At 38.9% G+C, this 25,266-nt stretch overlaps 1 protein-coding gene across 1 annotated transcript; it reads right to left on the reverse strand.

The window, feature by feature from the left end:
- Nucleotides 1–27: 27 nt before the first annotated feature.
- npdc1a (neural proliferation, differentiation and control, 1a) lies at nucleotides 28–24,998 on the reverse strand. Its single transcript, XM_053340444.1, has 9 exons — nucleotides 24,672–24,998; nucleotides 13,155–13,307; nucleotides 3,820–3,933; nucleotides 3,407–3,616; nucleotides 2,878–2,944; nucleotides 1,763–1,853; nucleotides 1,516–1,595; nucleotides 1,277–1,376; nucleotides 28–1,175 (listed from the first exon to the last, which is right to left on the reverse strand). The coding sequence occupies exons 1-9, from the start codon at nucleotides 24,772–24,774 to the stop codon at nucleotides 1,104–1,106; spliced, it is 990 nt and encodes a 329-aa protein (XP_053196419.1). The 5' UTR covers nucleotides 24,775–24,998; the 3' UTR covers nucleotides 28–1,103.
- Nucleotides 24,999–25,266: the final 268 nt, after the last annotated feature.

Here is a 25,266-nt window from a genome sequence, read left to right on the forward strand (position 1 = left end):
AGGCTGAACAAAGTCATTGTCACATGTGGTAAAAAGTTTTATTTCCAGTCCTTGGTCTGCATGTACAAATATCTATAAAAAGTGAACTCTTTCACTCTTTGTATGTACATTTTGCAGCACAAGATTAACTTGGGGCCGACAAGAGGATGGATGGGGGCAGGGGGGTGATACACAATAGTCAAATTGACCACCTTCACATCTGCGAGTATGTGTCAGTCTGTCTTTCAAATTTCAATCAAGGGTGAAGTCACTTTTCCTGTACATTCCTCCTCCAGCAACAGGATGCATACATATAGGAGGCAGAACTGATCAAACCATTGCCATGATTCAAACACAGTACAGTCAAACCATGCAGACATCATCAAGTACTTCAATTTCATATATATTATATATAATATATATATATTTCATATATATATTATATTCTATAATCTTAAAATCTTTCTGTGCAGCTTATATAACAAGAAATAAAATTAACAACAGCAACGGTAACATTTCCAATGATAAACCTTGTGTTGTGTTAGGGAGGGTTTTTTTTTTTAAAGGTAATCACAGGGATATGAATTTAAATATTCCTGGGTATCTGTTACGAATGTTGTTTAGCAACTACCTATGCATGACAAAACAAGGGACGGCACCTGTTTCTCAGCTTGTGTGTGTGTGTGTGTGTGTATGTGTGTGTGTGTGTATTGTATGTTGTATATATGTGTGTAACATTCTTTGGAAATAGCTGCAGAAATGAAGGATAATAACAAAGATGGAGGAGAAAAATCTTAACTTAGAGTGTGATATTTAATCAGGAAAAACAACTATAGGAGAAAACAAAAGAAGGAGGACTCTTATGTTAAAAGACAGTAACCCTCAAAAACAGTGAAAGAAAATAAATTAACAAGGAACCCAACATAAATATGTAGTATTAAAAGCCGCACTCGGGTAGAATTAGTGAAGGGCTTGCAAGAAAACAATCATTTTTTCATCACTTAGTCCTCTGCCAGCGTCCTCCATTTCTATGCATGCAGTGTGAGATCAAGTGGTTTCTTCAAGAGGAATGGCTTGTGTGTGTGTGTGTATGGATGCATATGTGTGTTTTAAGTGTTCAGCATTCACTTTTGATTCCCCTGATAATGGATAGTTGAGTCATCAAACAGGGGGTTCTTCACCTCCATTTCTCCAGTCTGTCAAAGAGGGAATTAAATAAGATTTTCAGTCATAAAAAAAAAACTGATAGTGTTGTGCACATTTGTGTCTGCATTTGCACTTGTGTGTTTCTACTCACCGGTGCAAGTCCGGGGCACTCGTATACTGTAAAGTCTCCTCCCACTTCTTCCTCATCTGAGGTGACCTCAGTGTCAGTGACTTTTTGTTCAGGCTTGTGGCTACAGAAAAAAAAAAAAACTTTAAACTTTAGGTAGAGTGGTAACAAGGTCAGAGGATGTGGTTGAGAATTCTACTTCAACTACAGATAAAAAGAGGGGAGTGGCAGAGAAAGTGAAGAAACAGGAAAAAAGATCATACTTTCCCATTGAGAGCATCTGCTGTTTCTGGTGCTGATAGTGAAACATCTGAGCACTTTGGGCCAGAGTTTTATCTCCCATCTGGGGACAAAACAGAAGAAGGAAGCATGTGTGACACATTCGAAAAGAGAAGCAACACTGAACAATGCATTCGCAAATCTTGCGGTTTTTGCAAGACAGAAGTGAGAAAATGAAACAGGGCGAGTTCTAACAATAGCAGACGAGTGAAGTAAGTGCATTGCTCTTACTGAGGTTCCATTTGCTGTGGTAGCAGGCGTGCTTGTCCCTCCGTAGGCTGGGTAGTCCACCTTCTCAGCTAGACGTGATTCTCTCTGCAGCCTGTGGGGGGCAACCGGTCATGAGTTTTCTGTAATATTGAGGGTCGCTTCCTGCTTCGGTGTTGTGCAATTTGCCTCAGTTTCCAGCAAAAGGTTTCACTGGTTTACTAAATTCTTGCTATAAGTCCTTATTAGTCTACATCTTAATATTTACCATTGCTAAAATTGCACATCTTCTCTTTACCACTTCTATAATCTTGAGGAACAGACCATTGCAAAGTCAGCTTTGATTAGATTTAGTCACTGTTAGCCTTATTTGGTAACAACATTTTAATCAAATCAATTAAAATTCAATAATGAACACAATGCTGTGATTTTCAGATAAAATGTAATGCAGTATGTGTATATGTGTAGATTTTGAAGGCAAAGCTAGAAGTATAGCAAACTGAAAGTGTGTTACAGTAAATGGAAGTAGGCTTGATTTTAAGGGTAAAACAATACAAATAAATTGCAACCTTTTAACAATCAAAATAGAGATAACAGTGGCTTATTAAAGTTGTTAAGAAATCTAACACTGATGTGGTCTGATCAAAATTCTGCCTTATTTTTATTACACATTCTTTACTCTTTCCAAAAATGACTCAATCAACCAGCAGCACTTGAAAGAAACCCTGAAAAGTTTAAAATAAGTGACTTCCTTATCCTTCAAAAGCTGCTTTGTTAAACACGCTGATGAGCATTTGGCTGGCACTAAACAATGTGATCTACACTCCAGTGTAAATATCATGATGCTAACTTATTTTTACAAGCTCTAAATGTTGATTCATGAGATATGCAAATCATTAAAAAAAACTAATGAGGAACCACTTTTGAAATATGACTGTGTATGAATGAAAAAAACTACTATTGAACTGGTCTTCTCTTTAAGTCTTCATTCATCTGATGAATCACTCAGTATTAATCATTGCTGTTTGTCATGGATCATTTTCTACTATCTGGTCAGTCTTTTTATGTGTGTGTTTATTTTATTATGAGTTCCATAATTATTCCATAATATCAATTCCACTGTATTTGTTTCGACTTACTTGATATAACAGACGCTAGCCATGATCACTGCCACAGCACCCACCACGACACACACTGAGATCATAACTGGAAGTTGAATCAAACGAAAGAGGAATAGAAAGAAGGAACAGAGAATGTTATGGAGTAAATAAGATGACTGCTCTGCTGAGACATTTACTATGGCTGCTAAATATATAAGCTCATTTGCACTTCAAAATTTGCAAAATGAGCTGTCATAGTCATCCTGGGTAACATGATATTCAACATAAAACCAAAAAATGACCAGCTATTCCTTTGGGATACATTGAGTGTAAATCATTAGTGTAATCTAGACAGTAGATATTGAACAGATTGACAAAAAATAAGGTTGATAAAAAACATTTCATTAGATCAAATTTGTATCCATCATCTGTTTATACCCATATCATGCACCAGCACCCTTTCTCTGTCACATTCTGGGTGTAGTAAGGCTATTTAAGACTGCTGCAGGCATCTGATCCCCTTCCATTTTATTATCTTACTATGCTGAGGACATCAAATCATACTTACTGACAATAATGCTGTCATTCTTCCGTGCTGGCACAACTATAGGACCGAGTCGGCCCTTAACCGCTGTGGTCTTAGGCTGGGGGGTCGGTGTGTGAGGAAGAGCAGTAGTTGCACCGTGGGGGGCTTTAGTGGCGGTGTGCAGGCCTTTCTGTTTGTGTTTGGAGGAATCTGTCTTGCTTTTTTTAACATCTGTCTGGGAGTCTGCGGCAGCTGGAGAGAGTGAGTCATACAAAAAAAAAAAAACAACAGAATTATGATCAAAGGGGGAAAAGCACAAGATCGGATGGAGATCAAGAAAAATAAGTTCCTATACATGACATTTAAAAAACACCTACTAACTCAAAACAGGAAGTAATATGTTTGTTACTTATATTGTAGTATGTCTGTCTTAAGACTGCTCTCAGGGTTCTTACCAGGATGTTTGACTTGCTTTTTTGGTTGTTTGATTTCTGTCACCGCTTGTTTTTCGATGTAGGAGTGAAGGTAATCAATCTCGTCATCCAGGTCAGGATAGATTGGAGTTTTACCTAAAGGACACACAACATTAAAAGATAGTTCAAATTTACTGTTACACAAATCAAACTGGCACTAAAATTCACAGTCGAAACACCAAAGGATTGGTACAAAGCACTTTAAATCATAGAAATAACACAACAATCAGTCAGTAACATTTACAATAACTTCATATACATTTGGTTGTACCTGTTCAACCACAAACACAGTTACCAGGGCAACAGGCCTTTGCCTCAAGTAGCTGTTTTTCTACAGCTGGAAAATATACTTTTGAAGCTTTTTCATGTCCGTAGGTAATGTGTGACTATTGTTGTGTGTAAGACCGGGAGATGCATATGTTTTAGACATGTATACACACTTGCTCCCATCCTTTACATATGTTTTTCAGAGTTTGCCTCAGAAGTGACAAACAGGGAGTGTGTCCATGCGTGTTGTTTGTTTGAAGACTGGTAAAAAAAAAAAAGAGACAACACTAAACTGCTTTTTAACAGCCCTTTAGGCCAGACAGTTAGCCGCATTCCTGCAGTACAGCCGAGGTCTCCGGGGTGACGAGGAGGGCTGATAGTGTGTGTGTGGCCGGGGGTGGAAGCACAGCAGGAGGGGGGTAGGAGCAATCAGCCAGACCTTTGCCTCACTGGGTGTCAGTTTTCTATGTTCACAATCAAATATCTAACTAATGTTATTTGTGATTAAAACGGCCAAGTCAGCAAATCATGAAAAAAGTAGTTGAGAACAAAAAAAGTAGAAAAAAACACAAATGGTGCTTGACAGGAAAGCACATTTCGCAGATATCATTACCCATTAAGCATCCTGGGCCACACAAGTACAGTTGATTTATATGATACTGATACTAAAACCAGTTTGACAAAAAAACGTTAGCATTGCCAGTAAATGTATTTACACAATTGTGTAATTACACATTATTACAAACACCTACATTAGATTAATGATTACAGTGTCACTTTCCCTCCAGAAGGTTGGCCATCTGGCTGTGTTAATGTGTATGATATGACAAGCCAGCACTTTCACTGCCTGCTTTGTTATTTTCTTATCCCCCTCCACTAATGGCCATTTAGTGCACTCCATAGCAGGTGTCTGTGGAGGCGGGATGCACCATCTGTACTTTGCAGGTGGCTGAGAGCTCCAACAGTGCCCAGTCTGCTCACCAGCAGTGTGTGGTAATACAGGTTTGAATTTTAGAGGAGACTTTTAAAAGAGAAGGGAGACTTGATTTAAAATCTGCAGGGAAAAGGTAAAAAAAAAAAGTATTCATCTATTTATAAGAAAACCCCCGGGGACTTCACCGAGGCCAAAGTTGATAATTCACCCCCTCAAAAAAGTGACGATTGTGTGTATGTGTGTGGTTTGTCACACACCGACTAAGCACGCACACCTCTCCCGTTGTAAGAGAGTTTTGTCACTAGCTTGATAATGACCCATAACCTCTTGAGAGGCACCCAGGGGGCAGTTGGGTACTACAAACAAACACTAAACAGCTCAACAGGGATTGAGGGTCACACACATCTGTGCTGTCCTCTTTTCCCACTTAAAACCCATTCAGATTTCTTCCTCCCCCCCCTAACCACATACATGCGCACACACACAGTCTCTTCCTGCTTCCCTTTTCATTGTCAAGACACTGATTTCACTGATTTTATTTCCTTCTTTTTTGCCTACATTTGAGTAACAATTACAAAATGTGTTACGGCATATTTTAAGAGAATACAGAAACTAAAGACTACACAACGAAAACGTCAATTATGATTAATCTAAATGCTTTCAGATGACACTTTGTGTCTTTGTATTACTAAGACTGAGTGTGTCATGCGGTCTTGGCATAACAGCCATATGAACCATAATACCTGACTACCAAGACAAAGACAGCTAAGAGAAGGAGATCATATCAGATTATGATCATATTATCAGGCACTAAATGATAAAACAGGACTATGATTGCTTTCATTAATGTGTTATTTAATGTAATTTAATACATTACCTATATCATTCAGTCTACAAAATGTCCTGACAAAATCAAGAAAATCTCAAATTTTATATAAATCTGATATTTTAGTTAAACAGTAGCAAGTTACTGACCTGAGTCCCTCCTCAGTGACAATATTAAAGTCTTATCTATGGATTATTGACTTATACTTGTGTGTCCTGCTGCCCTCTAGTGGACATGTTAATATGTTGCCTGAAGGAGGAAGAGAGTGACCAACTTTATGTATTGTGGTCAGCCAGTATAAAGCACAAAAGGCCCTGCAAGGTTTAAATTGTCTAATTTATTTGCTATTCTCAGTGTTTTGAGGAAAGGTCAACAGGATGGTTAAGCTAAAATGAAGGAACAAATAAAGGAGTGGAACACAGTTAATAAGTATTTTTTCCTATAAAGTCTATGGCTGGTAAGGTGGCTGGCTGTGAATCACCTTTCCTCCTGCTATAAAAAGTTAGTCTCAACAGACTGCAGAGTTTCGAGTCAATACAGGAAATCTACTGTATGTCCTAACCTTCAATAAACAGTCCCACCTGTCTTTCATCCAGGGTTTAAAAAATGACCCATCAATTATAAAAATACAATGAAAGCCAGAAAAAAAGTCAGGGATGAAAATATATAAATACATGTTTCAGCATTTATTATTTAGAATACCTTGTGAAAGCAGAATATTTAAGAGAAAATAAGTATAAGTTTAAAACATTTTTTTTTTTAAATTAAACTATTTCAGTGTGAAGAAGCCTGACTACAGTGTATAAATACAGAAAGTGGTCATCTTTGAAACACATGGTGGGCATGTTAAGTAGCAAAGAAAGACATTGATTGATTAAGAAATACATAAAAACTTATAAACAAAAACTAAACTTAATGCTTGCCTGTGTTTTACTTTAACCATACATTTTGCTTGTATGTGAACTGTAACCAAACATGAGGCATAATGGCTAAAAACAAACAATTAGCAAGCATGGTTAAATTAGTCAGCAATATGGTGATGATGGTCAAAATGGGAACAAATGGCGAGTTCTCATCCACTTTGTCACAATTAGTTACACACATTAAGGAAAAAAGTGCAGCCATAATAGTCCTTGCTCCTACATGACGACATCAGTGTTGGATAAAAGTTTGGATAAAAGCAAAACACTCAGTATCAGCTCTGACTATTTAAAACTTCTGATATTTTGGTGCTGTGGGTGAATATTACGCACGCACAAAGTGTAAAAAGTCTGTAAAAAGGCTATGTTGAAGTTATTTGACTAAATTGTATGGGGTGGAATAGTGGTAGAAATGGCAGGATTGACATCAACAACCATGTATCATTCATCATATTGGTTAAATATTCACTCTACTCTATTACTGGAGGGCTGTAAACTTGTCATGTCATTGAAGTATGAATTGTTGTTTGACTATCCATCATTTTCTCAATCTATCATGTTACCAAATGGCCGCAGGATATGTGTTCATGTGCAGGTTATGTCTCTCCAGCAGGCGTCTGGTTGTCTGTTTTTATAGTTTGTGGGCTACTCTATTGTATCTATTCTGTCATTTGAAATATATAAACATACATACACAAAAGAGGGGTCACAAACGGCATCTGATATTTAGTTATATGTGTCGATGTAAGAGAGAGAGAGAAGAAAAAAGAGAGGGAGAAAAAAAGAGAGAGAGAGATAGAGAGAGAGAGAGAGAGTGAGAGAGTGAGAGAGTGAGAGAGTGAGAGAGAGAGAGAGAGAGAGAGAGAGAGAGAGAGAGCGAGAGAGAGCGAGAGAGAGAGAGAGAGAGAGAGAGAGAGAGCGAGCAGCTGGAAGACAGGAAGAGACAGACTGTCAAATATCCAGCTAGATAGAGATGGCCGTGCCTTTAGCACATACAGTAACTGTACACTATGTAACTACATACCAAAGAATACACACCTCTCACACTGTTTGTCTGTTTTCGGAAAAAGGGCTTAGCTTCAAGGCATAGTGTGTTTACTAATGGGAGTGCACGCCTCCATGTCAAATACAAGCAGGTCCTACTTACAATAAAAAAGTGCTGCCTGCCCCACTTGATCATCTGCTGTGCACTCTCATCCTCGCTGGACCGAGTGTGTGACATTTTTAGACAAAGTATACTAAGTGACTTCCACTGAATACAACAGCAGAATGACCTGCTGCAATATTATGAGATCAACAAGTTCAAGGCCACAGATGTACTGTAGTATAATGTGAGTGCTGATTAAATAATTTCCACTGCAACACATTAAAGAAGGGAGTGTGATTTAGAGAAGAGGAAGTCAGAAAGAGGAATCAGTTTTATATTACAGTGAAAGATGCGGCATGAATGCAATGACTGGAATGGGAAGATAATACCACCCAAGGTGAGGATAAGAAGCATGACATTATAGGAAAGAAAGAGCTAAGCAGTGGTGCTGATCCAGAATAAACACTAAGGGCCTGATTTACTAAAGGTTTGCATGTGTAAAAACGTGTGCAAACTTGACTTCACTTCAATGAATATGTAATATGGGGCATTTTAACCCCAGTGTGCAAAATACAGGGAGGAGAAAATGCAAATATGTTATTCAGCACGTGCATTGTGATTTACCAAACCTGAAGGTAATTTTTCTGATGGAAACTGCGTCTATAAATAAAACCTTTGAAGGGCAGGTATTAACCGGCTGATCACTGCGCTCAGATGACTGCTGTTACTGTAGAGAGGAGGAGACGGAGACACAATGACAGAATACACACATGACAGAGTTTTTCCACCTGTGTTATAATTTTTGGGAGTGGAATATTTTCATGATCACATTTCATTTTGCGTTTGCAGGCTTCTTAATAGGATCTTAATAAATCAGGCCCTAAGAGTAAAACTGTATAGAGTTTTTTTGACAATAACATGGTTGATTTAATTGAAAAATAAGTTATGAAGCCATTAATTCTGTCCCACTACAGGTAAATGCACTCATAGATGAAACCGTATTTGAGGACAAGAGACAAATTTGTGAATACTACTGATGCCACATATATGACTGTGATTTTTAACAACGTGTAAGCCTGTAATGTATGAGTACTTGACTATTAAAAAATGGGAAATGGACAAAAATTGTTGTAATCACCTCCGACCCTAGCCTTACTGAACAGCCAGCTGAGCCAGTGTAGAGGCCAAGCCATGGTCAGACTGGTCAGGGGGTGAAGCAGCCTTGTAGTAGTAGTAGTAGCTTCACACACCACTATCACCACCATCAGAGAAAGCAACACAGGAGGGAAGGCAAGAGACAATCTGAGGTGACTGAGGACGAGAGGGATAATATCCTGGATCAACAAGACTGCTCGTCACTCTCTGTTGTCAGGACACTGTTGCATCCTGCTGTTCTCATACATACATTGTCTCTGAGAAATCTGGGCCTCTACGCTGAACTGTGCATTTTTTCTAAGACAAATAATTTCTCATCATCGAAAGCTACTACTTCTCTCAAAACAAGTAACTTTAAATAAACAGACTGCGCTGTAGAAGCGGTACGACTGATGTTAGAAATTTAATTAGAAGAACAAATGTGTATATTTTCTGAAGCAAACTGTGCTTATTGACAAAGTGAAGGTTTAGTCATGAGCTTGAGTGTGTGTGTGTGTGTGTGAGAGAGAGAGAGAGACAGAGACAGTGGAAAGAGAAAGATATAACCGTTAAATAACCGTTACATACTAAGGATGCAGATGCGTCATGTCTTACAGTTTCAGATTAGAAAAATGTGTTTTGTTCAAGCTTCAGCAACAACCTTAAAATCTGAATAAATTTCCACTGAGGTGAAAACAGAGTGACTACAGAGGTGTAACCACTAAGGCGGCATCTGAGAAACAGTAATTTTATCAGTTCATTTCAACAGTTTGTGTGGGTTTTGTGTATGTGAGCATGTGAGTGTGAAAAAAAAGAGTCAGTCTCCCATGTGGATCGCTGTGTTCTGTGGTCTCCCGGGGGTTTATGTAACCACTTCAGGGGGATTAGCCAAGGCCTATGATGTACAGGATTCGCAACACACACTTGCACAAAGCATCACATAACTTAAAGTCACCATACAGAGAAATACAAACTTAAAAATACAATTAAAATGTATTATCCAATGTCAAAAAAGTAATAACTGATTAGGCCCTTATCATCATATGAATGCATTGAAAAAACTAACTAATTTTACATGATGTGACCTTTCTGTCCAATAAAATCCTCACACTCATGTCCTGCTCATGTTGTCTTCTCTCGGTGGTGCTGCAACCTATAACATTTTTTTTAATTTGAGCCAAGTTTGTACTGTGTCCTCTCCTGCAGCAGACCCATCTAAATTATTAATCCTGTAGAGACACACATGCCCACAAAAAGACATAAATACACAGCCCCCCCCCCCCCCCCCCCACATACACACTCTTCCACATGCACACACACAGATTTATGCAGAGCCAGCGCACTCAAAAGATAGACAATATGTTTCCATTTCTCTCTCTCTCTCTCTCTCTCTCTCTCTCCAATTCCTACAACGCTGTCTCAAAACATGTCGTGCATGCCAGCAAGTGTTGTGAAAATCTGAAAAATACGATTTATTTTCGCAGCTTGGCTTTTTCATTAAGTGACATTAGATCCAGTGATGGAGATGAAGGGCGAGAGAGAGAGAGAGAGAGAGAGAGAGAGAGAGAGAGAGAGAGATGCATGTCATCTAAGTGATTAAAGCTGCCAGAGTGTGGGGGCGGTGCATGTGTGTTGCAGACACAGCAGGGGCAGATTAAAAAAACAGATGATCAGACTGCACCATAGTTGTCAGCAGAAGTGGAAAGAGTACTGAAATATTCTACTCAGGTAAAAGTACCACTACTTCGATGAAATTTTACTTGAGTACAAGTAAAAGTAAAAAGTAGCTTGTTAAAAATGTACTCAGAGTGAAAGTTACTTAGTTACTTTTTTAACGGGGGTTTAAATTTGATCTCAGCACCCCTAAAAATAAATAATAAACCCACCATAGTCTCTAAAAATTGTGGTGGAAACACTGAATTATTAAACACTTGCAGGGCATTGAATGTCAAATTCTCATTAGGAGCAATCGCCCCTGCTGTAAACCATCCTTTTTTTCACCAACAGTCATACTGCAAATCTATAAATCAATACGGCGCAAAGTCACAAGAGCAATAACTTTTCTTTAAATGACCCAAAGAAGACCAAACTTTTAAGTACCCCTTTTAAAAAAGGCTGTGCCCCTGTGCACCATTCGCTGAATTCTCTCATTTCCGACGCTGTCCTTTTCACGTGAACGCAGCATGCTCAATGCCTCGTCCTACACGAAGATTGAGACAGATGATAATACGACGTCTAATGGACATTTCCTTAGTTTGCGTCCACAAATAAATGTGGGTTTGTTGTGTTGTGTTATAGTTGATATGTTGCTATGAGAGCTAGCTGCCAGGTTGTCACAGGCTGCATGAATGTTAAGTTATTGTATCGTGCTGGTTAATGATGCTGTACGATAACCTTTGCTTAAAAAAATAAAATTCGGCCAACATTTTTTGCTCAGTCACGGATGTGATTTAAAATGTATCGAAGTACAACACTTCACACAAAACATACTTAAGTAAAAGTAAAAGTACAAGTACACCAAAAAACTACTCAATTACAGTAACGCAAGTAAATGTAATTCGTTACTTTCCACTTGATTGATCTCTGATTGTCAGAGATATGGAGGGGAGAAACGAGGGACAGCGAGGACCACAACAAGGATGTAGAGAAAGAGGAGCTGGATGTGAAAAGAGAGAATTGGAAGAGATACATTGAGAGTGTGAGGGGTGGGTAAAAAGATCAAGCTAAGATTGATTGGGGTGGAGGAGAAGGAGAGGGCAGAATCAATAGGCAATTGAGAGGAAGAGGTGGTGTGGAAGAGAGATGTGGGCAACTGAGGAGAAAAGAGGCAGTGGCCAAGAACTAATGTGGAGTGAAAATGTAAAGAAAAACAGAGAGAGAATATGAGTCAGTCACTACATTTACATGTAGTTGAATAATCTGATTATAACCAAAGTGAAGCAATTGTTGTAACTGTCATTTAAACCTCGAGCAGGTTATCTGACTGCAACTGAGCGTACTATAAGAATAAGCACAGCAGTGGAAATCATTTCAGGTTTTTCTCCATGAAAAAGTCAGAGATGTTGTATTTTATAAATATATGAGAAAGATCTCAATAATCCAACCTAAAGCTAAAGTGTTCTCCAATCTATTCTCCCTCTCTGGTTTTGTTCTTCTATTAGATGTTAGCCTGCAGGATACCAGACATCCTTCCAGCTGATTTACACTAATGAAGCTTTTACCTTAATCTGGTTTATTCACCGTAATCAAGTTATTTGATGTGCATCATATTTCTTCTGCTATTCTGTGCTTTGGAAATATATTCAGATAACGCAAAGACTTTGCTAAAAGTGTGTTCAATTAAAACTCCACCTTCAATTCATACAGACATCATGGCTTAATTAAGCTCACAATATTCACAGATTGTCTTATCTTCATCTACTCCTCTGTATGTTCCAGTTTCAATAAATAGTGGCGATAATTTGCGTCTCATCTGTGCACAGGTGATCTCTTACTTAAATTGATTTACACATTTATAATCTATCTTAGCTAAAGAAAAGAATCTAAATTCAGGTTTTGCCAGATTTTGTCTGCCAATTTATGTCTACATTTACGTCTGAGTTGGTGTTTGAACTCTTCCACCTCTACAAAATCATTTTCATCAAAAATACACCAAGTAATAAATACAATATTCCAGCTGTCCATTCGCCTCCTATGGCTGCAACTAAGAATTATTTTCATTATTGATTCATCTGTTGATTATTTTGAATAATGACTTGATTCATCGATTCGATCTATACAATGTCAGAAAATGCCCTAAAGCCCAAGATACAACCTGAAATGTTTTGTTTTGTCCTTAACATCAATCCACAACCCCAAGACGTTCAGTTTGATATCAGAAACAAAACAAATTTAAAACGCTGGAGTCAAAGATTTCTTGCTTTTTTTTTCTTAAAAATTGACTCAAAACAATTATTGACTAATCAATTCATTGAGTAATCAATGCAACTCTATCGCCTCCAATAGAAAAATCCTAATTAAAGGTCTGGCAAGAAACTCTATTGGTTGCTAAACAGAGTGGAGTGGTGTGTGTGTGTGTGTGTGTGTGTGTGTGTGTGTGTGTGTGTGTGTGTGTGTGTGTGTGTGTGTGTGTGATCTTTCTCTTCATACCATGCTGGCGGTGCCTCTTCTTCACCACCACACAGCTTCCTTCCTCGTCTTCCTCCAATGGTTTGAGGCAGGGGCCGCAGTGGGAGGAGCCAGGCTTGCAGAAGTGGCGTCCCTCTTTGGCACAGTCTATATGGGGAGGGCACTGACTGCCAGCTGAGTGAAAGAGAGTGACAACACCAGTTTGATTAGTATCCTGACCACACTGCTGTGATGCAGAAATTACACAATCAATGAGGCAGTTTTCTGTGGAGTGAAGTACTATGAAAATATTCAACTTTAAAAAGGACACTCACTCACTAGAGCATGTGGCAGCTCTTCAGCTCCATTCAGACATAAAATATTACAGAGCGTCTGCTGATGTCTGCATTACATCACAGCTTCACCCAGTTTTTCATAACAGATTTTTATCTCTTCATAGTTTCAATTTGGCTGAGATTTACCAGATAATACAGATATGTTTAACATTAACATTTCAAACCATTTTCTGCATTTCACAATGTAGCGTGCCCCACCTGCTTCACAATCCAAGGTAGGTTAAACCAATGTAAAGAGTGATCAACAGTTGCTCTCACAGATCTACCCGCAATCAGTTTAGATTATCACTTGACCTGGTTTGATAAAAATCTCAACCCAAACACTGTATTTAGACACACACATACAGGTTGAGAGACACACAAAGGGAGAAGTGGGTTACGCAGCAGGTGTGTTTGGAGGCAGAGGGCAGGTGGAGCACTGGGACGCTATCAGAGCAGATAATGAGCCCAGAAGTGCTGCACAGAGGGGCAGCTAAAGGTGAACAGCACAGCAGGTGCTGATTGCAGCATAACAGACAGGAGGTGATATAAGGTGGGGAGAGGGTGGATGAATCCAGGACATTTGTGGTATAATGGGTCTCAAAGGTTAGGGTTGTTGGTGTGTATTGGTGAGATATCAGTGCCATGAAAACCCCCCTTTGTGAAAAAATGTGAAGAGAGATCAAACGGTTTGAGCTTGGTGGTGCAGACATTTGCAGCAGATGTATGAGATAAATTATGAAAGGATTTAAGAGTGTTAATACTTTAAGTATTTAAATGATCCACAGAAATCCTCAGACAAGCCTACTGTATTAAAAACTGAGATTTAAAAAAAAAATCAGATGTAATTTTTTCAGTTTGGCAACTTTCTCCTTTCGTACATAAGAGCAGAGAATTACACATGACAGGAAATCATTCTAGGAGAATGAACTCCATGGCAACAAGGCCAGAGAGGGAATGCAGGTGAGATGAAGAGCACATAGAAGAGGGGCAGAGGACTGGTGATTGCCTTTTGTACCTGTGTACACACATGTATACATACATAATCTGCTGCTTTCCATTCATCCCTTTTTTCAAGAAAAAAGGCCAAATCTTGTCTGGTTTCAGCTTCTTTTTAAAAACATTTTATAAGCAGATAGATTACTTAATCAATCTAGAAAATAATCAGCGGATTAACTGATGATTAAAAAAGTATTTTGTCTAAATGCGCAACTTAAACTCAAATGTACTTTTATTCTGCATCTTGTGGACTGTTTTTGGAAAATTGTTTAAATTCAGATGCAGATCATTTCTCTGTACAAGGATCTAAATTTTAAAATAAATATGGGTCAAACCCGCCCTGCATGACACACGGAAACAGTTGAATGGCTTTTTACTAAAATGAACTAATCCACAATACTGGTAGCAAAATCAAACATTACATAGCATTACGACATCCAAAAACACACATATATTTTGACACTTCAACGCAGTTACACCAAAGGTACACACACATGTCCACATCTTGTGTCAATCATTGGCTGATTCCCTGATGCCTCAAGGAGCCAGCGGCAGAGTGACGCATGTGTAATCTGAGTTCTTTTGTTATTCTTTCAGTTTGTGTGAAACATACAGACAGAGAAATAAAAAAGCAGAAAGAAACACACTCAGGAGGAAGCAGAGAGAGCTCAAGGAGGATGGTGATGAGAGAACACGAGCATCTCTAACTTTTGATGACTTCCACAAAGTACAAAAGCAAGTGTTTTACTCCTGTCGTGAATTCAATGGAAGCAAAACTAACATGCAGGTAGACACCTCCCTATTAACGTTAGCTGCTCTCACGCTCCGTCTCTTTCTGTTCCCATGACCTAGCAACAGTTCTGTCACCTCTACATTTAATTGCTCTTTCAACCACTCCATGTTATTCCACAGCACTGTGAGTGTAACGTGCTAATGTGCCGAACCCTCTCATTCCTGATTATGTCAGAGGTTATTTTCTCTTGATTATTTTCTCTCTTTTTCCTCCCTCAGTTGTCATGCTTTTCTTCCTTTTCTATTCCCAGCAGATATCAAACCTTTGTTTGGTCTTGGCACGTGTTCTTATTGATTTCCTTAGTATCACTAGAAATAGATTGTTCTGTCCTTGAGGTATTTAGTATGAGTGCATGCAGTTTGTGTCATTTCACTGAGCGAGTGGAGAGATTAGAGATAGATTCTTGGGCACTTGTCGGTGTGTGTGTGTGTGTGTGTGTGCATGCCGGAAGACAATGCAAGACTCCATACACAAAACACTGACCAGGTAGGTTTGATGATTACACCCACACACACACAGATATATGCAGACCCTACTTTGTTCTATTATTGCTGTCTTATTTGCAGTAGGGGACAGGATTTTGTTTGTTTATCAGTTCAAGCACTACGTCAGTCTGAAAGATTTTAATACCAATAAAGAAGCCTTTTCTTCTCTTTGCATTATTGATTTTATTATAATTTTGTGTTGAAAAGTGCACAGCTGTGATTGATGGCCTAAATAAAACGGGTGAGTAAGCAATGATATCAGTATAGCATCTCAGTCAGGGGAAGCGCAAGAGCCCATAATCAAGGCTTCCTTTAATAACTCCACACCAAGCCAAGGCTTAAGTCACATGACCCTGCGAGTATCTTCTGAAACATGCTGCCATGTCTCCTTCCCTCCTTTCATTAGCTGCCTTTCCCCGTCTTTGATCCGGTAACTGATCAGGGGAAGACTGTCCTCATGTCATGGATCAAGCCACCCATTCCTGTCTCAAACTTCTTTCTGCATTGTGAGGATTAGCCAATGTCAAATACATTTGTCAGATATCTGCTTGAGTGTTTGTACTGTATCTGTTCACTTTATTAGGTTAGGGAATCACATGTACTTATCGGTGATATATCACAGAAACATATACTTTTTAGCCATGTTGATGGCAAACAGATCAGTCCAACACTTTTATCCAGAATGAATTTTGGTACAGAAATCCATTGTATCCAGAGGATAAATCTTAATGCCTTTGGTGATCCTCTGACTTTTCACCTGGAGCCATTATCAGGTCAAACCTTTAATCTGTCCAAAAAATTGGGTGATGGCCAAATACCTGCAAAGCTTTTGACATTACCATGATTGACCATCTCAGCTGTACTTGGTGTTCAGTGCTGATGAACAACAGTTTGTCATTGTGAGCATGTTGATTTAGCATTTAGCTCAAGGCACCACAGTAAAGTACAGCCTCACCAGGCTTCTAGCATGGCCACAGACTCTTAAGTCTTGTTTAAACAAAACTGTGTAGAAACACTTTCACATCTATTTTGTCAATGTACTGAGCCCAAAACTTGTAGGAAAGCAGAAATCAATCATCATGATGTGCTTTTGGTTGTACAGAAACTTCATAAGTTCATTAGTGCTATCATCTAAATGTCAGGCAGCCTAAGAAAGAAAGAAAACCAAGAGTGAAACACAATAGAAAACATTGAGATATTGGTGTAACTGCCGTGAAAATGCTTTGCTGGAGACTGTATCTCAGTGTATTGCTGAATCATTAACTATGTTTGTCCAGACTGTATGTCATCATGCACCAAAAAACCCCATTTTAAATGAACCTTTCATGACACATGAATTAATCACTGATGTCTAATCAAAAGGGAACATGCATTTCATTCCTGTTATGAATGGGAGATATCAGGCTGCTCTATTGTTTAATATCCACCTTTTTTATTATAATGCAGTTGGAGCCGCAGCATCACTGGTCAGCACTTCATCTGCTATTCATCACATGGAAAATTAATGTGCTGGAACCTATTGCAGTCACATGAATGCCGATAATTATTCTCCTCTCACACACACACACACACACACACACACACACACACACACACACACACACACACACACACACACACACACACACAAACACACACAAACACACAGAAAAAAAATCTAATGTACATGTGCTTCGTTATGGATGTGTTAGGCAATGAGGAATCGGTGAGAAAAAGAGGGTGAGAAAAAAGCAAAGTGAGTGTGAAAATCTGGAAAGGGCATCAAAAACTGCATTCATTACCATTCATCAGCAGTTGTCATGAACATTTTTTCTCATGGTTTCATTGTAATAATGTGCTTCTTTTTTTTTTTTTTTTTTAACCAAACTCATTCTTACATAACTTTTTTTCTAAGCAGAGATGAACCAACGAAGATGCTCGTCACGATAATCATATGACAAAATAGCTCAAATCTATTTATTGGCATAACAAAGCCTCCACAGTGACAGAAGTGAATGTCAAGTCACCATAGGAGGTGGCCTTGCATCAGCGTTCCTCCCACACGGTGCTGTCGTGCATTACAGAGCTCAATCAATGAGACAGAGGAAGGGAAATACAAAACAAGAGAGAGACGAGGAGATAGAGAAGTGGAGGGAAAAAAAGCAGAGACATTGCTGCAGTACATCGGGTCGTTTGGCATCAGTGAAGAAAAAACATTATGTTACTTAGAGACTTAGGCCACATTCACACCAAATCCGGCAATGCAGGGGGACCGCATGGGGTTCAAGAAAAAAACATAGCAGCCACCCAGCAAGAAACTGAACCAGAATCAACTTTAACCGACACACAACCCTACATCACACTACAAAGATCAGACACCCACAGGAAGAAGAACCTTGGTTCCCAACTCATTTTAAAAAATAAAAAGGGAAAAAGAGAGAGCGAATGCATGGGCGAGAGAGCAGCGGTGGTCAAGTGAGCTAGAGAGTATATGAAGAGAGCGAGCAGCAGTGGTAAAAACAAAGCAGCATATTTGAGAAATAAAACTTTATTTTCTGATTGTTTGAAGGTGATTATGTTCTAAAGCACAAATAAGCACGCCCACACCTCCGCACAACCCTGCGGGACGGTGCTGCATTGCCGGATTTGGTGTGAATGCAACCTTAAAGAAGTCTTTGGAACGAGTGAAAATTGACTTTTCGAACCATCTGCTGCTGCTGTGTGCTCAGCAGCGGCTCTGCCAGGAAGAACAGAGAGGCAAACAGAGGCATTCTCACACCGCCTGGCATACACCTACACTCTCAGACACACACAGGCACACACACAAATCCACAGTAACAAGCATGTGCACACTTTCATGTCAGCGTTAACTTGTGTTCTTGTGTTCCTTCAAGCTGTTTGACAAATACAACAAATGTTACCTAATCTGTAATTATGAGTGTGTGAGTGAGTGAGTGTGTGTGTGTGTGTGTGTGTGTGTGTGTGTGTGTGTGTGTGTGTGTGTGTGTGTAAGAGAAACACAGAGAGAGCAGGAGGGAGATTTAAAGAGGAAGCAGGAAAAAGAGGGCCAAGAGGGTCGTACACTCCCATTGTGTGCATTTCCTGACCCTCTGATAGCAGACAGGAAGTGAGCCTAATCAGGTGGAAACATTTGAGAGCTCTGCAGAGCACTCTTCACTTGACATATAAACACATTTCATTCCCACATGGATAATGTGCATGCGTGTGGAAACTTATGTGGGTTTACGTATGTGTCTTTTTGTGTAACCGTGACAAAAGCAAATACCATAGCATCAGCTGGGAGAAGCACTGCTGCTCTATGATAAGTTAAGTTTGGGTGATATGATGATGTGTTCTATAAACCCTGAGACAATATAAATGTGTCTTTGTCAGAGATATTGCCTTAGAATTTTTGTGTCTTTATTTTTCAAATACTTAATTAACCAGATGAGCCAAAAACATTGAATCTCAATTAGTTTTCCAGAAAATACATATCACAATATATATCGACACAAAATTATATACACAAGAAAACAGAGGATATTAGGGCTGTAACTAACAATTATTTTCTTTAGCAATGAATCTGTTAATTATTTTCTCAATGAAATGTTTTGTCTACAAAATGTCAGAAAGTGGTGAAAAATGTCCATGACTGTGCCCAAAAGATCCATTTTTTTCTTTTGTCCCAATCAACAGTCCACAAATCAAAGATATTCTGTTAACTATACAAGAGTAAAGACACCTGGAAATGTTAACATTTGTTACTTAAATTTGACACTTAAAAAAGAGGTAAGATGATTAATCAGTTATCAAAATAATTAGTGTTTAATGTATTAGTTGGCAATTAATGAATTTATTGACTAATCGTTTTTGGAGGTTTTTATTCATATTAGCCACTAATATGTGACTTCTTGAAAATGACATCGCCATCGAATGTGACAGTAAGTTGAAATAGAAAACATGCAATACTGAAATGATCTTAAGATTGACATTGAAAAACATCATAATGCAGAAAATATCCAAATAAAAGAAGATAATAAGATTGTGAGATTGTAATTTTGTAATGTAATGGAACTTGTTGCAATGCCTAATTTACTTTTTCAGCCTAGGGTTTGTTTTCGATGCCAAAATTGAACGGTCACTCACTGCTGTAGCCCTATAAAAGCAGTAAGGAGTGTAAATGATGTGTTAAAAGACTGAACTAATGACTGTGTGATCATAAAATGAATGAAAAGTATAACAGATTGTGAGCATTAATGAACAACAGCACAGAATAACAACAATGAACACACCATGGATTAACATTCATTTCAAGTAACAGACAAAAGAGACAATGAGGCTAAATGCTGACAAATGGAAGCAAAGCTCAGGTTTCTAAGTCAACTGCCATATTACTGTCACAGAGAGAAATTGCTAAGTCAGCCACCTTCAAACCTCTCACAGTCTTTCACAACGTAAGGGGAAAATCAGCTGCCACCTCAACCCAGATTGCATAAATTCTAAGAAAACCGCATCAAAAAAACTGATCTGAAATTAAATAGTGACTAAATGCATTGGAAACTGTCTGCTGTATCAGTTTCAAGATCCTGTGTAAATGTAGGTGTTGGTTTCCCACGATTAACTGACGCAGTGACTCTTGCATTTAAAGATTTTTGCACGCTTGGTGGAAAATGGGGCATGACATTGCACCTGTTTGACACACATGCTCACACGCACAGACACACACACACACACACACTGAGGCAGGAAAGTGTACAGACAGATAAAGGTGAAAAGGAAGTGAATTAAAAAAAAAAAGGCCAGATCATTTCCTCTTCAATGGAATGTGAGTTCTTAGATGAGCGAGGTGACTCTTGCGGTGTTGGCGTGTCTCTTTTGCCCTGTCTGTCATTTGTCTCTTGTGTCGCAGTTACTGTCTGTCATGTCAGACAATGACGAGTCTGACCCATCACGCAGGGGATAATTACTGTGTCATTATCATTAGAGCGGAGCAGGGCAGCACACCCCGCAGCAAACAGGAAAAAAAAAAAGTTAAAGGTAGTTATACCAAAGCAGCATATAGGTGGAAAATAAAAGCTTCTTGATTCATTCTATTTCATTTTCTTTTTCATCATGGTCATCCTGCTTGTTTTCTTCTGGCTGGTTCAGCATTTAATCTGTGATGCAGCAATCACAGTTTCTTGAAAGCCTGGTAGGATTATTGAGTATATCTTAAACTACACTTAATAATGGAAACTACTGCCACAAATTGATTGGGTTACTGCCTTAAAATATTTTTAGTTTTTTTCTCATCATCTTACTAAAAGTATCTGGTGTGGTATCTAATACAGACAGATGTCCGGGTATACGCGTCAGCACTGATAAGCAGGTTTCTGATATTATCAAGGCTTCTTAAGCATTTCAATCAGTTAAACCCCATTCTTGATGGAGGTTTGGCTACACACAGTTACAGTTCTGTGAATGCAAAACCACAGACATAGTGTATTGGCTGATTGTCAAGTTGTCATTGTTAATCACAAAACTGGCTAATTTGATATTTAAGGTAGTAAAACTGAGTGGGCGACCCTTTAAAATCTCACTCCAGAGAAAGAACAGCTGAGACTGTGCTGACTGTGGTAGGACAAAATGTCTGTTAAGTGCTCTGTAAGTTGATTAATTGTTGAGCCTCTCATTTCCTGCAGAGGTCTGGTTGTGAACATTACACTCTCCAAATAAGAAGCCACAGGTCAAGCATAGAAAGGAAGAAAGAGAGAGAGAGCTTGTTAACACTGGTGATGTCAAACTCCCTCAAAGACCACACAAGCTCTATAACAGTTCCATTAGAAACCAAGAGTACTTGTTAGGGTCATTTTTTCTAAATCGCTTCCAGGAAACAATGAGTTCACACACAATATATAGAAATAAGACTACATAAATAAATTCAATGGAATGGATGTCATTTACCTGCATCATGTATATTAATTTGATTTGGGTAATGAGGATTATTTGTGGCAGCATCTACAGAAAGTACAACAGCACCTATGTTACCTCACCTTATCACTATCACCTTACAGTTTTGGAAAAAAATCCCCTTTCCACTGTCTGGTGGTTCCTCATTCCAAGCAACTCATCACTTCTTATGTTTCCTGTTCTTCAGCCCACAAAGGTTTAACGAGTTTCCACTAAAACCTTTTTAAAAGTAGTATTTCTATTGACAAGTCTGTTCAGAGCAGAGTTCAAACCCACTTCAATCTGACAGCTTTCATGAGTTTAAAGATTAGATTTGCTCTTGAGCCCAGGGGGAAAATAAAAACGTCACTTAAACCATACCCCGCCTTTTATTGCATACAAACATGTGCAAGCCATACATCACTCCTATGAGGATACGAATCATTACATTTGAGCCCAGTCATCGACTCGGTGGTCTCTATTTTCCTCAGCAGCATTGATGTGTTGCTCCACCTGACTGTTGACGACTCTCAGTTCCCACTACAATGCAGATGACTAATTCTGCCGCAGGGTATAAAAGGTGCTTGAAAAAAACCATCAGGCCAGTGGCTGCGTGTGTCTGTGTGACAGAGACACAGTGTGACACTGCAGATATGAATCGTTAATGCTTAAGCCTTTTAGAGGAAAAGGCCAGAGGCAGTAGCTCACTGAATAATAATCAGACCAATTCTATGTGGGTTTGGTGAATGACAAACCTGGCATTTAAACGTGGCAGCACAACAATGATCAGGCTCAATTAGAATATTGAGAAGTGAAGGTGATGTTTGTGCAGTGAATGCTAAAATTAAAGCAGCAACAACATGTGAATAAACTGTTTCATCTGTGAAAAAAAGTGACTTTTCTGCTGCTATTAATTAAACACACCCCACTGAGTCTGAATTACACAACAATGTCTGCATGTTTAGGTAATTAATTTTATATCTTAGCCAGCCCAGCACACTTGACATGGTTTATGTAACCAATTGGGTTTATGGAGATTTTGGATAAGCTCCATCCCAAGAACCCAATGTTCTATAAAAGCTTTCTAGTGTATTTACACGTGATGTGTTGATGTTTGCTGAATCAACCACCTGATTGCTATGCACTTCATGGTGTTGTCACACTGCATTAAAAATCATGCTCAAACTAGACTGGCTGCAATACTGGTTTTTGAGGTTGTGTAGACTCTTCCAGTACATTTAATAAGAAGTGCAGAGGATATGATATGATATGATATGATATGATATGATATGATATGATATGACTCCAATGACATTCTCAGTCACATTACACAATGTGCTGTCATCACTGGTCTCACCTTGTAGTAAGAAAAAGCATTATTTCTCCTTGTCTTGTTATTTCAACACAACACACACAGAGACAATAGCCTGCATACTGGCACAACGTAACAAGCTGTTATGAACAAGCTGGGTTCAAATGTAACAGGTGTCCAGTCATGTCACGTATCGCATGAACAAACCACAATGACTGCTGAAGACACAAAACATATTATTCTTTTCTGGTCATGTAAAACAAGAAAGACACTTCACAAATTCCTACATTTGTCTTTTTCAGCATTGAGGGAGGAAATGGTCACATTTCTAATGAGATGGAAAGTTACCAGACTTTTCAAATTTTCCCTATAGGGGAAAAAACAACAGCACAAATTGCATCACTACCTCTCCACCCTCTTTATTGTGCACAAGCCAAATAAACACCATTTTCATTTCATGATCAGACGTCAGTGGGTTGGAGTCATCCACTAGACAACTGTGTGTGGATGTATTTGTGTTTGGGCAGAAAACAAATGAAGATATCTATGAATTCTACAAATTTGTGCCAAGGGAAAGGCAGTAAATTTTCAGTGGGAGGGCAGAATGTGTGTGTGTGCATCCCTCAGATGAAAGATAAAGATTACATGTGAGCCTCCAGCTGTTGTGCCTCCCACAGGGTTGCTGTGTTAAAAGCTGAGAGGCAGATTATCTCCTCAGTGCCCAGCACACATCTGCAGCTACAATCACTGACACACACACATTGAAAGGCATAAAACTAAACTGCACTCAGAATTATATGGGACATTTCCATTTTTAACTTCTTCAACAATACAAAAAAGCAAAACTGTTCAAACCAGTTTCCTGTTATCAGATTACCCGGTGACTCAAAAGATAAAAAGATGAATCAGTCATATCCCATAAATGCAAATTATGTTGATTGTTGTGGATCATTTAAATTTACACATTTACACACATGTACATTACAAACAATGACTTGTTTTGTTGCTTTGGAAATTATTAGTAACCACATTATTTGGATTTTGTTGCTGCTGCCATTTAGATTAACTAAACAGTAACTATCACTAAACTCAGTAAGATTACTGTGACTACTTTGCCATTATTTCTAATAAAACTTATCGATCAAGTCAATCAATTTATCAAACCAAGATCAGTTCATTAATAATGGAAAAGTCACCTGGTATCACTTTTTTTGATTCCTCTGCTTGTCCACACTGATATCATTGTATGTGGCTCAACTTACTTGTTGTGACTCAACGGGTTAGGATAGTTAATATTTAAAGGAAATAATAATTTGTGGGCTTGTATTAAAGGAGTCAATACAAGGAAATGAATTATTTAGCCAAACAAGGAAGGGAATGTGCATTTTTGTCTTTCACTCTGTCAAAGGTAAGTACACCTAGCTACTTGTTTAACCTGTCCAAAACGGCCATCTGGAGTCATGGGATGCCCCATACTAACAAGCTACTTAGTAGCAGCAAAACAGAAACCATAGGAAACAATCAAAGTAAATAAAACACGTCCGCCTTAAATAAAATGCTCTATTTTCTGAGTTTGAAATGTCATATTTTGACAGAAAAAGCAGCTGCCTCGCTGTTCGTCAGACTGACAGACAACAAGCTTAACACTACCGAGGATAATTGGCTTGTCTGGTGGTGTTGGCTGTGTGTTTGTAATGTGTGAGTACGGGTTGTTGTGGAGCTTTGTACCTGGGAGGCTAGCAGTAGCAGGGATGACACAGAGCAGGACCGCGGCCAGCAGCAGCGAGGCCCGGCACTGAGGTCCGTCCCGTGGGCTCGAGAGCGGCAGCATCCTTGGGGTCTTCACGGGGGACGGACAACCGAAGACGGGGAGTTCCTTGTCATTCCCCCATCACTTTTATGTTTTCCTTTTTCTTTTGTTTTTCCGTGAGCGAGTTTCAGCGCAAAGTACTCAAAGCGATAAACTGAGCAGGTGGCACAGAGGACGCTGTCTGTCCACACACTGCGCACTGTAATCCGTGGCAGTGCTAAAGATAGCGGAGCTTCAAGCAGGGAAGGACGGTGTGTGTGTGTGTTTGTGTGTGTTTGACATGCTGCCTTTACGGTCTCCTCGGAAACTCCAAATAAAAACACGCAGACTTGCCACATAGTAGACAGCAGAGGTTTTCTACATTATTTTATTTATACGAAAAAACATTATTTTTATTATTATGCATACAGTCAATGCCATGTTATTTAAACATTAAATACAGTACATTTATAAAATAGTGTCCTTTGGGTACCTGTTTTTTTCCCACTAAAAAGGAAAAAAAACATCAGGATC

This window comes from Scomber japonicus, chromosome 19 (genome assembly GCF_027409825.1).
Source record: "Scomber japonicus isolate fScoJap1 chromosome 19, fScoJap1.pri, whole genome shotgun sequence".
NCBI lineage: Eukaryota > Metazoa > Chordata > Actinopteri > Scombriformes > Scombridae > Scomber > Scomber japonicus.

Coding starts and splice junctions, on each gene's coding strand:
- npdc1a (XM_053340444.1), bottom strand. CDS start 24,774: ATGCTGCCGCTCTCGAGCCCACGGGACGGACCTCAGTGCCGGGCCTCG. Junction 3,934..13,154: donor GAAGAGGCACCGCCAGCATG/GTATGAAGAGAA, acceptor TGTGTCCTTTAG/GTAAAACTCCAATCTATCCT. Junction 1,854..2,877: donor GCTAGCGTCTGTTATATCAA/GTAAGTCGAAAC, acceptor TGCCCCCCACAG/GCTGCAGAGAGAATCACGTC.